General features: G+C 40.6%; 1 protein-coding gene across 1 annotated transcript in view; it reads right to left on the bottom strand.

Moving 5' to 3' along the window:
* Positions 1-749: 749 nt before the first annotated feature.
* usp31 (ubiquitin specific peptidase 31) overlaps positions 750-16,467 on the bottom strand; it is a 108,163-nt gene continuing 92,445 nt past the window's right edge. Inside the window, exons 13-16 of the mRNA XM_080206586.1 lie at positions 15,381-15,606; positions 14,759-14,917; positions 7,338-7,493; positions 750-4,846 (exon numbers count right to left, since the gene is read on the bottom strand). Coding sequence (XP_080062712.1) covers positions 3,330-4,846; positions 7,338-7,493; positions 14,759-14,917; positions 15,381-15,606 — 2,058 coding nt within the window. The 3' untranslated portion in view covers positions 750-3,329. The remainder of the gene's footprint in view (positions 4,847-7,337; positions 7,494-14,758; positions 14,918-15,380; positions 15,607-16,467) is intronic.

Raw genomic sequence — 16,467 nt, 5'->3', positions numbered from 1 at the left:
CCAACTCTTAATCATTCTTATCGGAAACGTTCAGAAGGCAAAGGTTTTAAAAGGAAAACTACATTCCACTTGTAAATCATGAGGACCATGAAAATATGAAAGGCTGGAATTTTACAATGCAGTAACCGACAGCAACGTCAGTGAAGAAGAATTTGAACTGTTACTGAGATGTTTTGTTTCGATTCCAATGAACAAATGGGGAGTGAACTTCAATTTTGGGTCCACATCTTTACAGCTTACGATTTTTTTCATTATAAACTAATCTACAACTATTCATATTGATCTCTCACACAGGAAAGAGAATCAAGTTGTGCAAACAAAGCAATGGAATCAGACAAACCCACAATCCGTAATGTTAGGTAGGACTTTGTATCGAACGCAAAATCCAAAAGGATAAACTTACTACAAAGTACCTCAGTGCATTCAATGTCCGTGACACTTGCATAGTAATACATGTGTTAAGTGCATGCAGACAGGAGCACAAACAGGTGGAAAGAGCAAGCTTATGCGGGAAGCTTCCGTTACGCGCACACAAGTAAATAGTGCAATCGGGTTCTGCGAATCAACACATTGTCTGCACCTGAATTATTACAAAGCTGTACATTGGCCTGGGCAGGGAGCCCACCTCCCCAACCACCAGCCTAGGCAGGAGGCGCACCAGCCCACCTCCCCAACCACCAGCCTAGGCAGGAGGCGCACCAGCCCACCTCCCCAACCCACCCTCAATATGACTCACCACCTTCCTTCTCCTCCACCATCATCCCCGCCCCCCTCCCCCCAATGTCCGGAAAACACTATTTGAGCTGAGCGCTTATTCAGCGCCGACATATCAGGATGGAAAGGTAAGGAATAGGCACACTGCGCTCGCTGGAATGGTGTCAAGGGCGAGCGGCTTCAAGGCAAAATGGACTGCTGTGTTTATAGATGTAAGTGATTATACTTCAAATGTACCTCACTCATCGGCTATGAAGCACTTAAGGATATCCTGAGAAGGTGAAAGATGCTATTATAAATGCAACTTTCCATCTCTCCAGTCCCCCAATTGCAGCCTTTCTGCTGTGAATTTCAGAGCTTCATGCAATTTAAATTCTTGGTTGATGAAGCATACACAATGTAGATGCTGACCCGGATGGTACAAGATATGAGATTACAGGCTTTACAGTGAGAGTGCAGCCTCCAATTAGGGCTCAGGAATTTGCTTGTTGTTTCATTCTCAATTCAGCAACCTCTGGTCAGGATTATCACATGCCTTTCCCATCCTGGGTCAGAAAAAGCTAAAAGCTTCATAAGTACCTTAGAGGGCGAATCTCACCTCATTGCAATCATTAATACCTCTGTGACGACGAGCAACAGAATATATGAAACTAGACAACTCTAACCCGATTTCACAATTGTATTTCCATTACATCCTTCTTAATAGGAAGCCACATATAAAATTAAGTGGATCAGGACACTGGTTTGATTTAGATGGTGTAACCAGGTAGTATACAAGAGTTTTCCTATGACCAATTTGGAGTAGAGTCTTTGCTTTTGCCCAAGAGGCTTGGGAATAGAAATCAGTTTTATAACTGCTCTTTCCCAGATAACAGAAATTCTACATGGCGTGTGGAAAGAGATGCAGTGGGTGGATAGAGCTCATGGTATACTCTACAACATGTTATTGGCAAATTTCATAATTAAGATTGGTCATCACAACCTAACATTATTACACCAGAGAATTAATCTGCCAATGTTTATGAGATTGAGTGGGCAAGAAAGAGTTAAAGGACAAGAAAGAGTTAAAGGACAAATCTGGAACACACTTCCTAAGTGGGAAGTACAAGTCAATTCAAGAGTAATTTTCAATAGGAAATTAAATACTTGAAGGGTTGAAATGAAAAAATGAACTACAATGAAAAAAAACTGCAGGGTTATAAGAAAGTTGTATCGTTCTTTCAAAGAACCAGTATATAAAAAGGATATGCAGCACAGATTCTCTGAAATCAGAAATGTAATCTAAAATGTTGAACCCTAAGATGTTGAAATATAGACAGAAGAATAATATGATAAAAAAAATTTTTCCTCCTTAGTAAAAGTGCGAATGAAATTTCATTGATTACTAACCTAGGTGAGGTGTGTGCTGGTAGACAATGCTTATTACCCATATGAAAACCACCATTGATTATCATTGATGTTCAATAACTATAAAATTTCAACAGCAAGACAGAGTTCTCCATACTCAGCTGTTATGATCCAAGAAATACAAGGTGTTGACATCATTGCCTAGGACTGTAAACTTCAAATTTCAGACTGGAATACTGTGCACAAGATTCAATTTTCAATTATTTCTGACAGAACAACATTTGAGCTGAACTGTTTATCTGAAATGTTAATCATGGCAAGGCCTTTGCAACCAGGTGCAAATAGATTGTTTCAGGCTGCAAAATGGTAGCAAGACGGGAGATGTATTTGGGGCAGTTATTGCAACAAAACCATTTATGTGAAGGGCTCTCAAGTCTCTGAGCAATAGGAGGATTCAAACTTTGACCCATGGAGTCTGGAGCCACATTTGAAGTTGAAATCCCCATTTCTATTCATCTGCGGATAAACCAAGCTGCTAATAAACAACAGACCACGTTCAATTTGCTGATGCAGCACTCACTTGTTAAGCTAACAAAAAAATGGCAGAAGCTTTGCATCTCATTATACTCCATCACTCTCACCCTTCTTTCTGCTAAACATGCGGGGCTGTGGTTATTTTAAAAAGTGGGCACACTAATTAAAGCAGTCAATGCCTCCGTTTGTTCCTCATGTTCATATGAAACTTGTTGTTAAACAGTACTTAACATGGCATCAAGCAAACAAACCCTTGTTGGAGAAAATAAAAGTGATAACTTAATTTGATGGCTTCCTCAGAGCATGCAGTAGTCATGTTAGTCTTAAAAAGAACATTTATAAAAAAAACTTTTAAAATCAAACCATTCATTGAACAGTACATAGTGTTATTCAGCAACAAAAAGTTCTTTAGGTTGATACAAAGTGCTGTGTTAAAACCACCAGGGAAGGCCAGCCTCTGGGGAAAAGTAAAGGTAACCGATGAACTAGTTCCATGATCCTCGCATACCACATTTTCGTTATTTGGTTTGATGGCACAACAAAAGGCGCTTGAAATCAATAATCTCCCTAAACAATGTAGGCACACTAACCACAAAAAAAATTAAACCTTCCTCCAAACTGAAAGCCGGTGTAATAAATGGAGAAAGAGTCAGAAAGAAAGAGAAAGTGTCATAGTAACAAAACCAGACTAGCATTTCTGGGGAGCCTTTTCCTTTTTGATTTTTTTTTCTCATTTACTTTTTGTTATGGCGCACAGAAGACTGCATGCCACTAGTAACAATCTTTCTGGATTTAAATGTTTTTTCTGCAGGTTTCTTCCTGCTTGTAGGAGACTGAGCCCCCACCTCTGGTAACGCCGACTTGGATTTGGTAGCTGGAAGCAGTGGGCGTTTGGTGGGAGTGGTATCTTTGCTCGGCAGCTTCCCTCGTGTAGCAGTTTTGCTGGTCAGGGTCAGGGCTGAGGCAGCAGCGGATGGTGGCTGTTCAGTTGTCAATCGTTTTCCTTCCTTGGTTGCCCCCTCACCTGGCACTTTTTTACTTGCCATTTTGGAAGGTCCATCTGCCGATTTCTTGGCAAGAATATTGCTTTTCCCCAAGTCGGCTGACCTCCGACTCTCCTTCTGCCTCAGCGCTGCCCGAAAGAATGACAGTCCTTTGTCATCCGACTTGCTACTATCTCTCCTCAAATCAGTCCTCGAGCTGGTATCTGACGACTTTGCTTCCGTCATGGAGGAGCTGCTGCTCGAATTCCTCAGTCTTCTGTTTTCCAATCGGCTCCCTGATTTAGCATGTGAGAGTCTGCTCATACTGCTAGCTTTAGAAGACGATGTCAGTCTGCGTTTTTCAGGAGAGGGACTGCGTTTGGACCGACCCTCAGAAGTCTTGGATCTTCCAGGCACCTTTTTCCGTGCTGGAGAAGGAGACTGGGGAGAAGGCGAGACCAATTTAGGTTTCTGCTGATACGCTGACAAGGCTGATTCCTGACCTTTGGCCATGTCCTTTCGGAGAACTGAGTTTGATGAAGAATGTCGGGCTCCCACTTTTGGTTCACTCTTTTCGCGTGCAACTGAAATCTTTTGAGGGTTCTTGTGTGATGAAGACATAGCTAACTGAGCTCTGGACGAAGAACTTTTGGCTTGTTCATGAAGTGCTCTGGAAGCAGTGGTTTTCTTCTGCAGGCTCTCTGCATTCACAGCTCCTGACACAAAGCCTTTCTTTTGTCTTTGCTCTTCTGCTGAAGAAGCTCCACTAATACTTGGAGAACGAGGGCTTCCCAAGCCAGGTGTACCTTTTCTATTGTCTAGAGCATCAAGCGAAGGGGTCAGTGTGTCCAACCCTCCCGCGTCATTCCCACACTGGTCCAACTTTTTATCAAGGGGCAAAATGGGTCTGCTCTGCCCAGTTGCTTTTCCGGTGACTCTCAATTCCTCCTCACGGACCATGCCCTCCATGACTGCTAGGGGTGCCCTGCCTGACTGTCCAGCATGAGCTGCCCCCTGGCCTTGCAACGGAGAGGTGCCTCGGTTGGGGCTCCTGCGCCCAAGGATGTCTGCTGTTGGAGATGGGCTGTGAGTCGGAGACTCGAACGAGAATGGCGATGGAGAACTGGACCGCATGTGCAGCTTGCTGGATAGCGACCTCTGAGATTTAATTCCGTTCTCATTGAGCACCAAGGGACTGGCAAACGAGGACCGAGACGACAAACTCTGGCGCTGGACACTCCTCACAAAAGGCCGAGTAGAAAATCCACCTGAACAACAGAAATAATTAATTAATCTGACCTTCAAACTGATTAAAAATTATGAGCAGCTCTCATGTCACAAACCAAAGTGAAACCTCTTTATGATGTCACATTAACTACATCAATGGTACAGACATCATAAAACAGGATCAGCATCTTCTGTCCTGAGGGCTTGGAATTAAAACTGCACTGTTTTAACAATTTTACCATAAAATGTTGTCTGACCAAAAGCAACATTGTGTTCAGGTATCAGTTGTGGCCCATAGGCACTCTCACCCGGATCAGAGGATCATGGGTTTAACACCCTTCACCTCATCCCACTCCCATTCAAAGATTTGAGCAATTATTCAGGTTAACACTCCAGAGAACTGAAGGAGTGTTGCATTGTCAGTAGTACTATCTTTCAATTGAGACATTAAAGCTCTTTCCCAAGGTCCCAAAAAAGAGCTGGTGCTTCTCATTATCCTGGTCAGCATTTGCTCACTAATCAACATCACTAAAATGAATTAGCTGGTCTTTTGTATTGCAGTTTGTGGGATATTACTGTGTACAATTACCATATTTCCTACATCAGAGACTGACTAGATTTCACAAAGTGCTTTACTAACAGAGAACTTCTTTTGAACATCGGGTGATTATAAAATAATCAAAGAATACTATATTGCACAGAAGGAAACCATTTGGCCCATCCTGTCTGTGTCAGTTCCACAAAACAGCTATCCAACTTGTCCCACCTTCCTGCTCTCCTCTCAGTCCTATAAATCTTACACCTTTGTCATAAGGTGTGCTTTAAACCAAATGATTTTTAATCCACCAGCTGGAAATCCGAATTCAGCTTTTAAAAACAGCCTTTTTAAAATCACAGGTTAAAGTGATTTGAACTCACAGCCCAAGATGGCTAATCTCAACTTGAGTTATTATACATTCCACATTCTAATTCATTTGAGTGGAGTCAGTCTGTCTGCACAGCCTATCAAAGGCAATGACTTCAGGTTAAGGGCAAAGGACTTTTATTTCCTGTCTCACGAGCAAGGCATTTATTGCAATGACCCCAAATATTCAACTGTTGGGAACGGGACATTAAGACTAATTGCTTGGACAATGGGACCGTGGCTAAGTTTGAGACATGAGCTAATGTCTTTTTCTTAATTCTCCTGGCAATTGGAGGTCACATGGCAAGCCACCCCTTAGTAAGTTTTAATTATTACCATTTCCTGAAGAACAACCAACTTAGTCAGCTACACCTTTAAATTGGATGCATCAGGACCGTAAAATTCAGCCAAGCGCCAAATTACGGACTATATACTCTTAATTAAGGATTAAAATTTGACCAACCTCTCCCTGCCCTTTCTATAATCTCTATTTATCTGACATCCAGAAGTCAGAATTTAAGCAGATCTAAATAAGTATAATAAATCTTCCTTTGTTAAACTCAAGAAAATATGCCCTATTTATTTTATGATCACTACATGTAAACAGTTAAGTACTCACTGAATTGAGAAGTGTATCCTTTTCATACAAAAAAAAACCTGCTACGGTCAAATGAGGAGAACGCAAAGAGGAAAGGCATTTAATTCCTCCTCACATGGTCATAATACCTAGTATTTATCCAATTTGCCCGCTGCATGCTCTCACAAAGAGAATTGTGACAATAACCAGATAATTTGATTCTGTGAAGGTGATTGAGTAATTAAGATTGGCAAGGTAACCAGGGATAACTCCCTTCCTCGTTGAAATTATGCCATGTGATCATTAAATTCACCCACAAGGGCAGGCAGCGAGGGCTTTATTATGATGTCCCCCCCCCCCAAAACATTGTTCCTCCAATAGCACACTCCCTCAATACTGTACTGGCATGTTAGCTTTGATTCCTGTGCACAAGCTTTAGAATGAAATTTGAACCTATAACCTACTGACTCAAACAATATTGCTACCCACTGTCACAATATCTAGTGAACAATATTTCAGAATTCCTTTTACACATCTTGCCCTTTACACAGAAAAATACCACAGGAATTAAGCAATGTTTTGACACTAGTGTGACAAAGTCACCTTGCAGCATAATTTCAACATTTTTTTTGTGATATATATTAATTGAAATATCATGGGCACCTGAGATCTGTTTTCACATAATTAAGAGTCTTCAGTAACATTGATCTTAATTCTTGAAAGCAATGAATACTCCAGAAAGAGAAATAACAATAATCTGGGAGCAGTTGCATAGCCCCAAATACCAGGCAGTGGGGATGGGATTGCCTTAATAACATTGCATTAATAACATCTTCACAATCCCTTGCACCTTCAGGGATTACATTATCATTATTAATAAAAGAGCTATTCCTCTTTCTAAACTGGGGGGGGGGGGGGGTTGGTTGGTTCTATTTGTTAAAATAGATCTTGTTACAGGAGAAATCAACCTTGGCCCATGCCCCCCTTTCTGACTTGAGCACAATGTAGATGAGGGGTTGGGGAAGAGGAAAGAAATATACATAAACTATACCATCATCCTGATCACTGCGGTCCTGTGTAAATTCCACAGATTCTGAAAGCGAGACGAGAGATGTCCGCCGTGATGATGCAGTGGAAGTGATGCTAGGCTGCTTGCTGCCCGTGAGGCGATTTACCCAGTGTTCACACAGTGATGAGCTGGTGGATCCTGAGAAAAAAAATTACTACACATCGGTAATGGAGTAAAATTTATTTACAGAGTATCAAGCATATATAACCCTCCAACAGTGATCAAAATTAGACATCTCACAAAAGCAGTTAACTGATTCTGCAGATAGCATGGCTGAAGTATTAAATGAGTACTTCACATCAGTCATGAGGGGAGATCTTATAGAAACATTAAGATGATGAAGGGAATAGACAAGATAGAAGCAGGGAAGTTGTTTCTACGGGCAGGTGAAACTAGAACTAAGGGGCATAACCTCAAAATAAGGGGAAGCAGATTTAGGACTGAATTGAAGAGGAACTTCTTCACACAAAAGGTTATAAATCTGTGGAATTACCTGCCCGGTGAAGCAGTTGAGGCTATCTCATTGAATGTTTTTAAGGCAAGGATAGATAAGTTTTTGAACAGTAAAGGAATTAAGGGTTATGGTGGGCAAGTGGAGCCGAGTCCATGAAAAAATCAGCCATGATCTTATTGAATGGCAAAGCAGGCTCAAGGAGCAGATGGCCAACTCCTGCTCCTAGTTCTTACGTTCTTATTATAAAAATAAAGAGGATACTTGAAAGATTGACAATCAAGTTGAAAAGTAACCTAGTTTACTGAAGGAAGGGTAGAAATTGAAGATGCTCTGGTCAGAGTCTTCCAATCTCCTTTGGATATGAAAGTGATGTGAGAGAACTGGAGGACTGAAAAAGTTAATCTCCTGTTTTTAAAAAAAGGAAAGAGGGACAAACTCAGCAACTGAAGGACAAAACACTCATAAGCAGCGGGAAAACCTTTAGAGACAATAAACTGGGACAAAATTAACATTTTGTAGAAGTGTGCTTGATAAGTGAGAGTCAGCATGGATTTGTTAAAGGCAGATTCTGTTTAACTAATCAGATCAAGTTTTTAAGATGAAGTAACAGCAAGTTGATGATGGCGCAGTTAATATTATGTATACAGACTTTCAAAAGCCATTTGACAAAGTACCTATCAAAGCTAAATTAAAGCCCACAAGGTGAAACAGACAGTGGCATTATGGATGAAACGCTGGCCGAAGAAGAGAAAGCAAAGAGTAGAAACGGTTGCTTTTCAGACTAGAGGGAGATGCACATAATACTTCTAGAGGTTGGTACAATATTTTTGATATATATTGGGTATATAGGATATAATTTCAAAGTCTGCAGATGACATCAATATCAAAAATGTAATGGAGGAATTAAATATAGTCACCATCACTACAGAACTAGTTTTAGGCAAATGAACGGGGTTAAAGGCTGACAAGTCCCAGGAATCCTGAAGGAGGTGGTTACAGAGACCATGGATGCATTGGTCTCTTTCCAAAAATCCCTGGATTCTGGAACTGTGCCAAAAACTGTCATTGTGATACCCTTGTTCAAAAAGGGAAGGAAGCAAAATGCAGAAAACTACAGGCCAGTTAGTCTAACTTCAGTTGTCATAAAAATATTAGAATCAGTTATTAAACAGAGAACAACAGGACATTTGGAAAGTTATAATCTGACCAAGCAAAGTCTACATTTTTTCATGAAAGGGAAATCACGTACATTTGGGTTTTCAAAAGGCATTTGATAAGGTGCCACATAAAAGGCAAGATAGAAAGTCATGGTATTGGAGGTATATTCTGGGGATAGGGAATTGGTTAACTAACAGGATGCAGCGTGTGGCGATAAGGGGTCTTTCTCAAGTTGGAGGGCAGTAACCAGTAGAATCTCACAGGGATCAGCGCTGGGACTCTTCACAATATGTATTAATGATTTGGAGGAAGGAACAGCGGGTACAGTGGCCAAATTTGCAGATGATACAAAGATGGAAGTGAAGGCAGGTTGTAAAGAAACAAATAGTTTACAGAGAGGTATTAGCAGATTGTGAGTGGATAGAAAATTGGCAAATAGAATTTAATGTGGGAAAATGTGAATTTGTTCATTTTGGAAGAAAGAACAAGATAGAACACTACAGCACAGTACAGGTCCTTCAGCCCTCGATGTTGTGCCAACCTGTGAAACCAATCTAAAGCCCATCTAACCTACACTATTCCAGTATCATCCATATGTTTATCCAATGACCATTTAAATGCCCTTAATGTTGGCAAATCCACTATTGTTGCTGGCAGGGCATTCCACGCTCTCATTACTCTGAGTAAAGAGATGTAAGATTATTATTTAAATTGAGAGACTACAGAAAGACGATACAGAAAGATGATGCACAAAGGGTCTTGGAGGATTTCGTTTATGAAACCAGCAAGGTAGCATACAGGTGTAGAAAATAACATGGACAGCAAATACAATGCTGGCTTTTATTTCAAGGGGGCTGGAATGTAGAAGTAAAAAGTTGCTGCAACTGTACTAATAAGCCCACATTTAGAATACTGTGTACCGTTTTGGTCCCCTTATTCAAGGAAAGATACGTCAATGGAGGCAGCACAGAGGAGGATCACTAAGATGATCCAGGTATGCAGAGACTGCCATATGTGGAAAGATTAAGCAGGTTGGGTTTGTACTCCTTGGAATTCAGAAGAAACAGAGGTGCTATGAGTGAAACACAAGATTCTTAAGACGACAGATAGGGTAAATGTTGGGAGAATGGTTCCATTCGTGCGAGTGTATGACTAGATGGCATAGTCACAGAATAAGTGGGTGCTCATTTAAGATGGATTTGAGAAAGAATTTCTTCCCTCAAAGTGCTGAATCTTTGGAATTCTTCACCCTAAGAAGCTGTGGAGGCTGCGTTCGTGAACATTTTCAATGCTGAAATCGATAGATTTTTAATTAGTAGGGGAATTAAAGGTTATGAAGATAAGGCAGAAACGTGGACTTAGTGAGTGTTAGATAAGCCATAGTCATAAATGGCAGAGCAGGTTCACAAGGCTAAATGGCTTACTCCTGTTCCTATTTCCTATACCGATAAACAATGAGGACATTAGTAACAAATTTCAGGAGGACATAAACCGTTGGCAAATGTGAAGACACATGGCAGAAGTTAACAGAAGTGTGAAGTGATTTTGGTAGGAACAACATGGGCTGACAACATAAATTCACTAGTACAATTCGTTCAGGTGTCTCATGAACGGAGTCACCTCCGTCTGTGCTTACAAACATCTTTGAGGGAAGCAGGATAAGTTCAGACAGATGTTAAGCAGCACATGGGATCCTTGGCTTTATTAATATAGGAATAGATTACAAAAGCAAAGGATGTTAAGTGTCAATAAAACACTAGTTAAGTCAAAGCTGGAGTTGTGTTTAATTCTGGAGACCTTACTTTAGGAAAGATTGTCAAGGCCTTGGAGAAGATGCAGAATAAATTTACACAAATGGCACTAGGTATGAGGGATTACCATTAGGTGAAAAGACTGGAGAGGCTGTGGTTGTTCTCCTTAAACCCAGAGAAGGACAAAGAGATTTGACAGAAGTCTTCAAAATCATAATTTGTTTTGATAGAGTTAATAAGAAGAAACAGGCACAGAATGGTCAGTAACCAGAAGAAACAGAATTATGGTGACAAATCAGAGGCAACAAAGAATTAGAGGCTATGACCTGGAACTCACTCTGGAAAGGGTGGCAGGTACAATTGTACCTTTTGAAAGGTAACTGGAAAATGTAAATTAGGAGTAGGAGCCACTCACCCCCCACCAAGCCTACTCTGCCATTCAGTAAAATAATGGCTGATCTGTTTATAACCTCCGCATTGTTTGTTGCCTATAATCTTCACCACATTACTCATCAAGATTCGATCTACCTCTGCCTTAAAAATATTCAAAGATTCTGCTTCCACTTCTTTTTAAGACTCTCAACCCTCAAAGTACGCTCCTCACCTCACCTTTGTCTCAAATACGTAACCTCTTATTTTTAAATACTGACTCCTAGATCTAGCTTATTCTCATAAGAGGAAACATCCACTCTACATCCACCCTTATAAGATCCTGAAGGTTCTTGATGTGTTTGTCAAATTGCCTCTTACTCTTCTAAACCCCAGTGGATACAAGCCTAGTCTATGCCTCATAAGAAAACTTTGCCCATTCCAGGTATTAGTCTAGTAAACCTTCTCTGAACTGCTTCTAATGTATTTGCATCCTCCCCCAAATAAGGTGACTGTGCACAGTACTCCAGATGTGATCTCATCAGTGTCTTATACAATGAAAAAACAACCTCCCTCCTTTTGTATTCAATTCCCCTTGCAATAAACAGTAAAATTCTATTAACTTTTCTAATTGCTTGCTGTATCTGCTCAGTAACGTTTTGCAATTCATGCACGAACATCCAGATCTCTCTCCATTTGGATAATACATTTTTTAATTCTTCCTGCTTAATGGACAATTTCACATTTTCCTGCATTATACTCTATTTGTAAAACTTTACCCACACACTTAACCTATCAATATTTTCTTTTATAGCACCCATCTGTCCTCTTCACGTCTTGTGTCCCTACACATTGTGTGAAATCAGCAAATTTAACAATCATACCTTCATTCCCTTCATCCATGTCATTATATAGATTTTAAAAAGTTGAAGCTCCAGCATTGATCCCTGTAGCACACTATTGTTGCATCTTGCCAACCAGAAAATGACTTTTTATGCCCATTCTCTTGTTTCCTATTAGCTAGCTGATCATCTATCCATGCCAATTTATCTCCCCAACATCATGAGCGTTTATTTTCTGTAAAAATCTTTGGGGCAACACCTTATCAAATGCCTTTTGGAAATCTAAGTACAATACATCCATCGGTTCTCCTTTATCCACAACACATGTTACTGCTTCAAAGAACGCTAATGAATTTGTTAAACATAATGACCTTTTCAAAAAAACCATGTTGACTGTGCCTGATTACCTTGAATATTTTTTTAAGTGCCCTACTCTAATACCTTTAATATTAGTTTCCAGCATTTTCCCAATGACAGATGTTAAGCTAACTTTTGTTACATTTACTGGGCTACAGGGAAAGGGTAGAGCACAGGTCTATCAAACAGCCAACAGGCACAATGAGCTAAGCAGCATCTTTGGGTGCTGCATCAAGGTATGATTTCCATTACATGTCCTGGAAGTCATACCGCAGAAGGAAAATACTTCCTCCTCCCATCGCAGGCTCACTAGAATACCATTTGGCATCAACATATACAATATCAATAAAGGCTCAGAACTCAGTTTAAATATCATAACAAGGTAAATTAGATGATAATTTTAAATACTTCCATCATGTCAAATCTATGAAAAGATGATAAAAGCAGCCTGTTCCTAATAATTGAGGGTCTTGAGTGAGAGATAATAGATACTGTAATTGGAATCCTTTGCTGATGTGGAAGCTAAACTAATACAGACTGGATGGGTTTCAACTTGTCATTATGTAGTAATTTCCATGTTTGGTTTGTCAGTACTGACAGTACCATAAACAACCTGCAAATTGCTCTGTTACCACCCAGTTCTTGAATGGAGGGGGTAAAATCAAATGTTACAAAGAAACAACTTTATAGTTTATTTGCAGTAAACAATACAACAGTAGTGATGGCATTGATCCCTCATTATTGTTGGATTGCCTGGGACAACGGAACAGCATTAAATGATCTCTTGCATTTGGTGATTGATCATCTCTCAATCTCCATTAATTGGTGGCAACTTCAAGTGGAATGGTTGATGGCATTTAGGCATGATCAACAAAACTGTCTTAAAAAAAATGGATTTTAAAAAAACACAATATCCTGTTTTATAGGAAACATTGGAGCTTGATTGAGTTACTTCTGTACCAGTCACATCTCAGATCATTTACCAAATCTCTTATTCCAACTATTTGCCCATCTAGTTGTTATAGTTCAGGCTTTCTCCAAAAGCATTTGTATTCACAACAAAAAGGCCTCCCGCCTCCATTAGCACACAGGCTACTTCAAAACACACCCTGCACCCTTACGCCAAATTATATTGCATGAATATCAGACCACCGCTTTCAGGCTAAAACTAAACGAGAGTTATTTACAAGTGTACTGCACAGAAGCAGCAAGATACCAACAAAGATGTAAAAATTCCACATTTCCAACAGTCTTTTAAAAATATACAGTATTTCTTTTACTGCTTAAGCCATAGGGCATTCGGGTAAAGAGTTCTTCATAAACCCTTGCAATGCCAGATTGCACATAGATGACATAGCTGAACTATCTTTAGATAGCTCTGAATACTTAACTTCAATGCAATGGTTTATTGCCATGGGAAACTTCCATATCACAGCTTGCCCTACAAAGATGCAGAAATCCAAGATACAAGAGGACCCGAATATTATCTTCTTCCTCACAAACATCTCCCGTAATGCTTCCCTTAATCCACTGAGCTGCACATGTTAATATTCGAAACAGACTGTTCTGACCACCTTTGACTAATTCATTCATATCAACAAGATAAAATCTATCTGGACAGAAGGTTTTTAATTAAATATGAAGAGGGAGCATCAGATCAATTCCATGCATTATCAATTGCCTGCTACAAGGAGCTTTCTTTATAACAACAACATTTTAACATCACATTCACTCTATTTCAAGTAATAAAAAGTAGCAAAAATCTCCCATTTTGGTAAAGAATATTTAAAACCAGGGTTAGAAGATAATCTCTTAATGATCAACATTTTTGTATTACTCTAGGAAGAGCATTACAAGCAACAAAGTTTGGATTGGTATTAAGAAAGATGCATTAAACTAGGCAAAACATTGGCACACTCACCATGACTCCATATGCCCAGTAATAATCCTGAATATGTAAATCTTCAGGAGTAGAGCTGCATTAGAGCCAGCAGTTTCCTTGATAATCACCCATTATTAGCACGCTATTTGACTATAGAGTGGATCACAGACAAGTCTGAATCTACATTCACCAAATATCCATTTATGCACATTTTCTAGCTAGTCACCACAGAGCATCAGAACCTTGGCTGATTCTTTGTTAAGGTTTTTAAATTTATTTATTAGTGCCACAAGTAGGCTTACATTAACAGTGCAGTGAAGTTACTATGAAAATCCCTGAGTCAGCACACTCCGGTGCCTGTACGGGTACACTAAGAATTTGACATTGCTAATGCACTTAACCAGCACATCTTTGGACTGTAGGAGGAAACCCTACATGGGGAGACTGTGCAGACTCTGCACAGATAGCGACCCAAGCTGGGAATCAAATCTAGGATCCTTGGCATTGTGAGGCAGCAATGCTAACCACTGTGCCACTCCAACTACTCCTTAGAGCACTGAAAGAAATTCCAGAGAAATCTAACACATTACCTGCCAGAGAGCTATTTGCTGACCAAGAGGGGATAGTACTTCGCCGCTGGTAGAACAGGATGTACGCAGTCTGCTTGCAGACATCATCTTCCATGAGCTGCTGAACATCACTGTCATCGAAACAATACCACAGCCCATCCACAGAGTTCTTGCAGTAAGCTACATAATAGAATAGGAGGCATTGGTCAGTCAAACTCAACAACTTTGCACACTCAGACAAAAGTAAGAACAGTGCACTTGGTAGTCACCAAATTGGTACTAGTGAACTCAGGTTGTTCACTGAGTTTTAGGGCAACAAGCTGGATTCTTGGACTCTGCTTCAGCCCCCAGAAAACAAAGGTGCTCTCCAGGAAAAGGTGGCTAACCAATGTAATTATCAGACTACCTAATTCCAGTCTGCACACAGGAAGACAAAGGGTCCTGTCAAAAAGATTTGGGAAACTCCTGAATCCTTTCCCCCTCTTCCAATGAAAGAACACTGGCATTACTGAAAGCTGTGTAGCATCTGCACAGCTGTAACAGGTACACACTTGAGAAAAACAACAGCTAGGAAGGCAGATAGTGACAAAAACTGAGCAACATGGGACCAGCTGCAGCGCTGGTTTGCAGTGGAGGTCCCTACCCGTGTAATGCCCTCCTTGCATGGTGCCATGATGATTGCACACCGCGTAAAGATCGTAGAGGTAGTCTTCGGGATCCCTGCCAAGCCCATAGGGCCGTCTCCATGGAGACCAGTGAGAAGGAAGGCTCCAGCTGCTCTGACTGCGCTTCACCACATGAGGAGTCATGTCCAGGCCTGTGAGAGGGAATTTCACCAGGTTCTGGAGCTTGGTTCTTTTATCTCCTTCCTTTGGAGGAAGACAAGACAAAATGTTTGTTTAAAACAAAGGTACATAGTTACACAAAAATACCAGGCCAAGACAATGACAACAGCATGAAATCTTGGATGCTGGATACAACAAACACCAAATGCTATATAAGGCACCCACTTGCAATGTCCTATCTTAGGGAACGTGGGTTTTACACAAAAGAAAAAGACATGGTTTCCACAAGTAGATTCGAAGTAAGACACAACAGTTTCACCGAAAGATATGTTCTTTGTACAGAACAAAAACTGAAACTAAAAACAACAGCCTCTGAAACATAAGAACATAAGAAATAGGAGCAGGAGTAGCCATCTAGCCCTTCGAGCCTGCCCTACCATTCAATAAGATCATGGCTGATCTGTCGTGGCTCAGTTCCACATTCCCGCCCTCTCCCCATAACCCTTAATCCCCTCACTTATCAAAAACCTATCAACCTGCGTCTTAAAAATATTTAGCCAAGCAGCCTCCACCACCTCAACGGGCAGAGAATTCCAGAGATTCACCACCCTTTGAGTGAAGAAGTTCCTCTTCAACTCTGTTCTAAACCGCGCCCCCCTTTATCTTGAGGCTGTGCCCCCTAGTCCTACTGTCCTTTCTGAGCAGGAAGAGTCTCTCCACCTCTATCCTATCCATCCCATTCATCATCTTATATGTCTCAATGAGATCTCCCCTCATTCTTCTAAACTCTAACGAGTACAAGCCTAGTTTATTCAGCCTCTCCTCATAGCTCAACCCCCTCAACTCCGGTATCAGCCTAGTAAACCTCCTCTGCACTCCCTCCAAGGCCAAAATATCCTTGCATAAGTGCGGCAACCAAAACTGCACACAGTACTCCAGCTGCGG

Source organism: Carcharhinus amblyrhynchos, chromosome 18 (genome assembly GCF_965287045.1).
Source record: "Carcharhinus amblyrhynchos chromosome 18, sCarAmb.v2.hapA, whole genome shotgun sequence".
NCBI lineage: Eukaryota > Metazoa > Chordata > Chondrichthyes > Carcharhiniformes > Carcharhinidae > Carcharhinus > Carcharhinus amblyrhynchos.
Note: the sequence above shows the minus strand (reverse complement) of the source record. Positions and strands in the feature narration are given on the sequence as shown.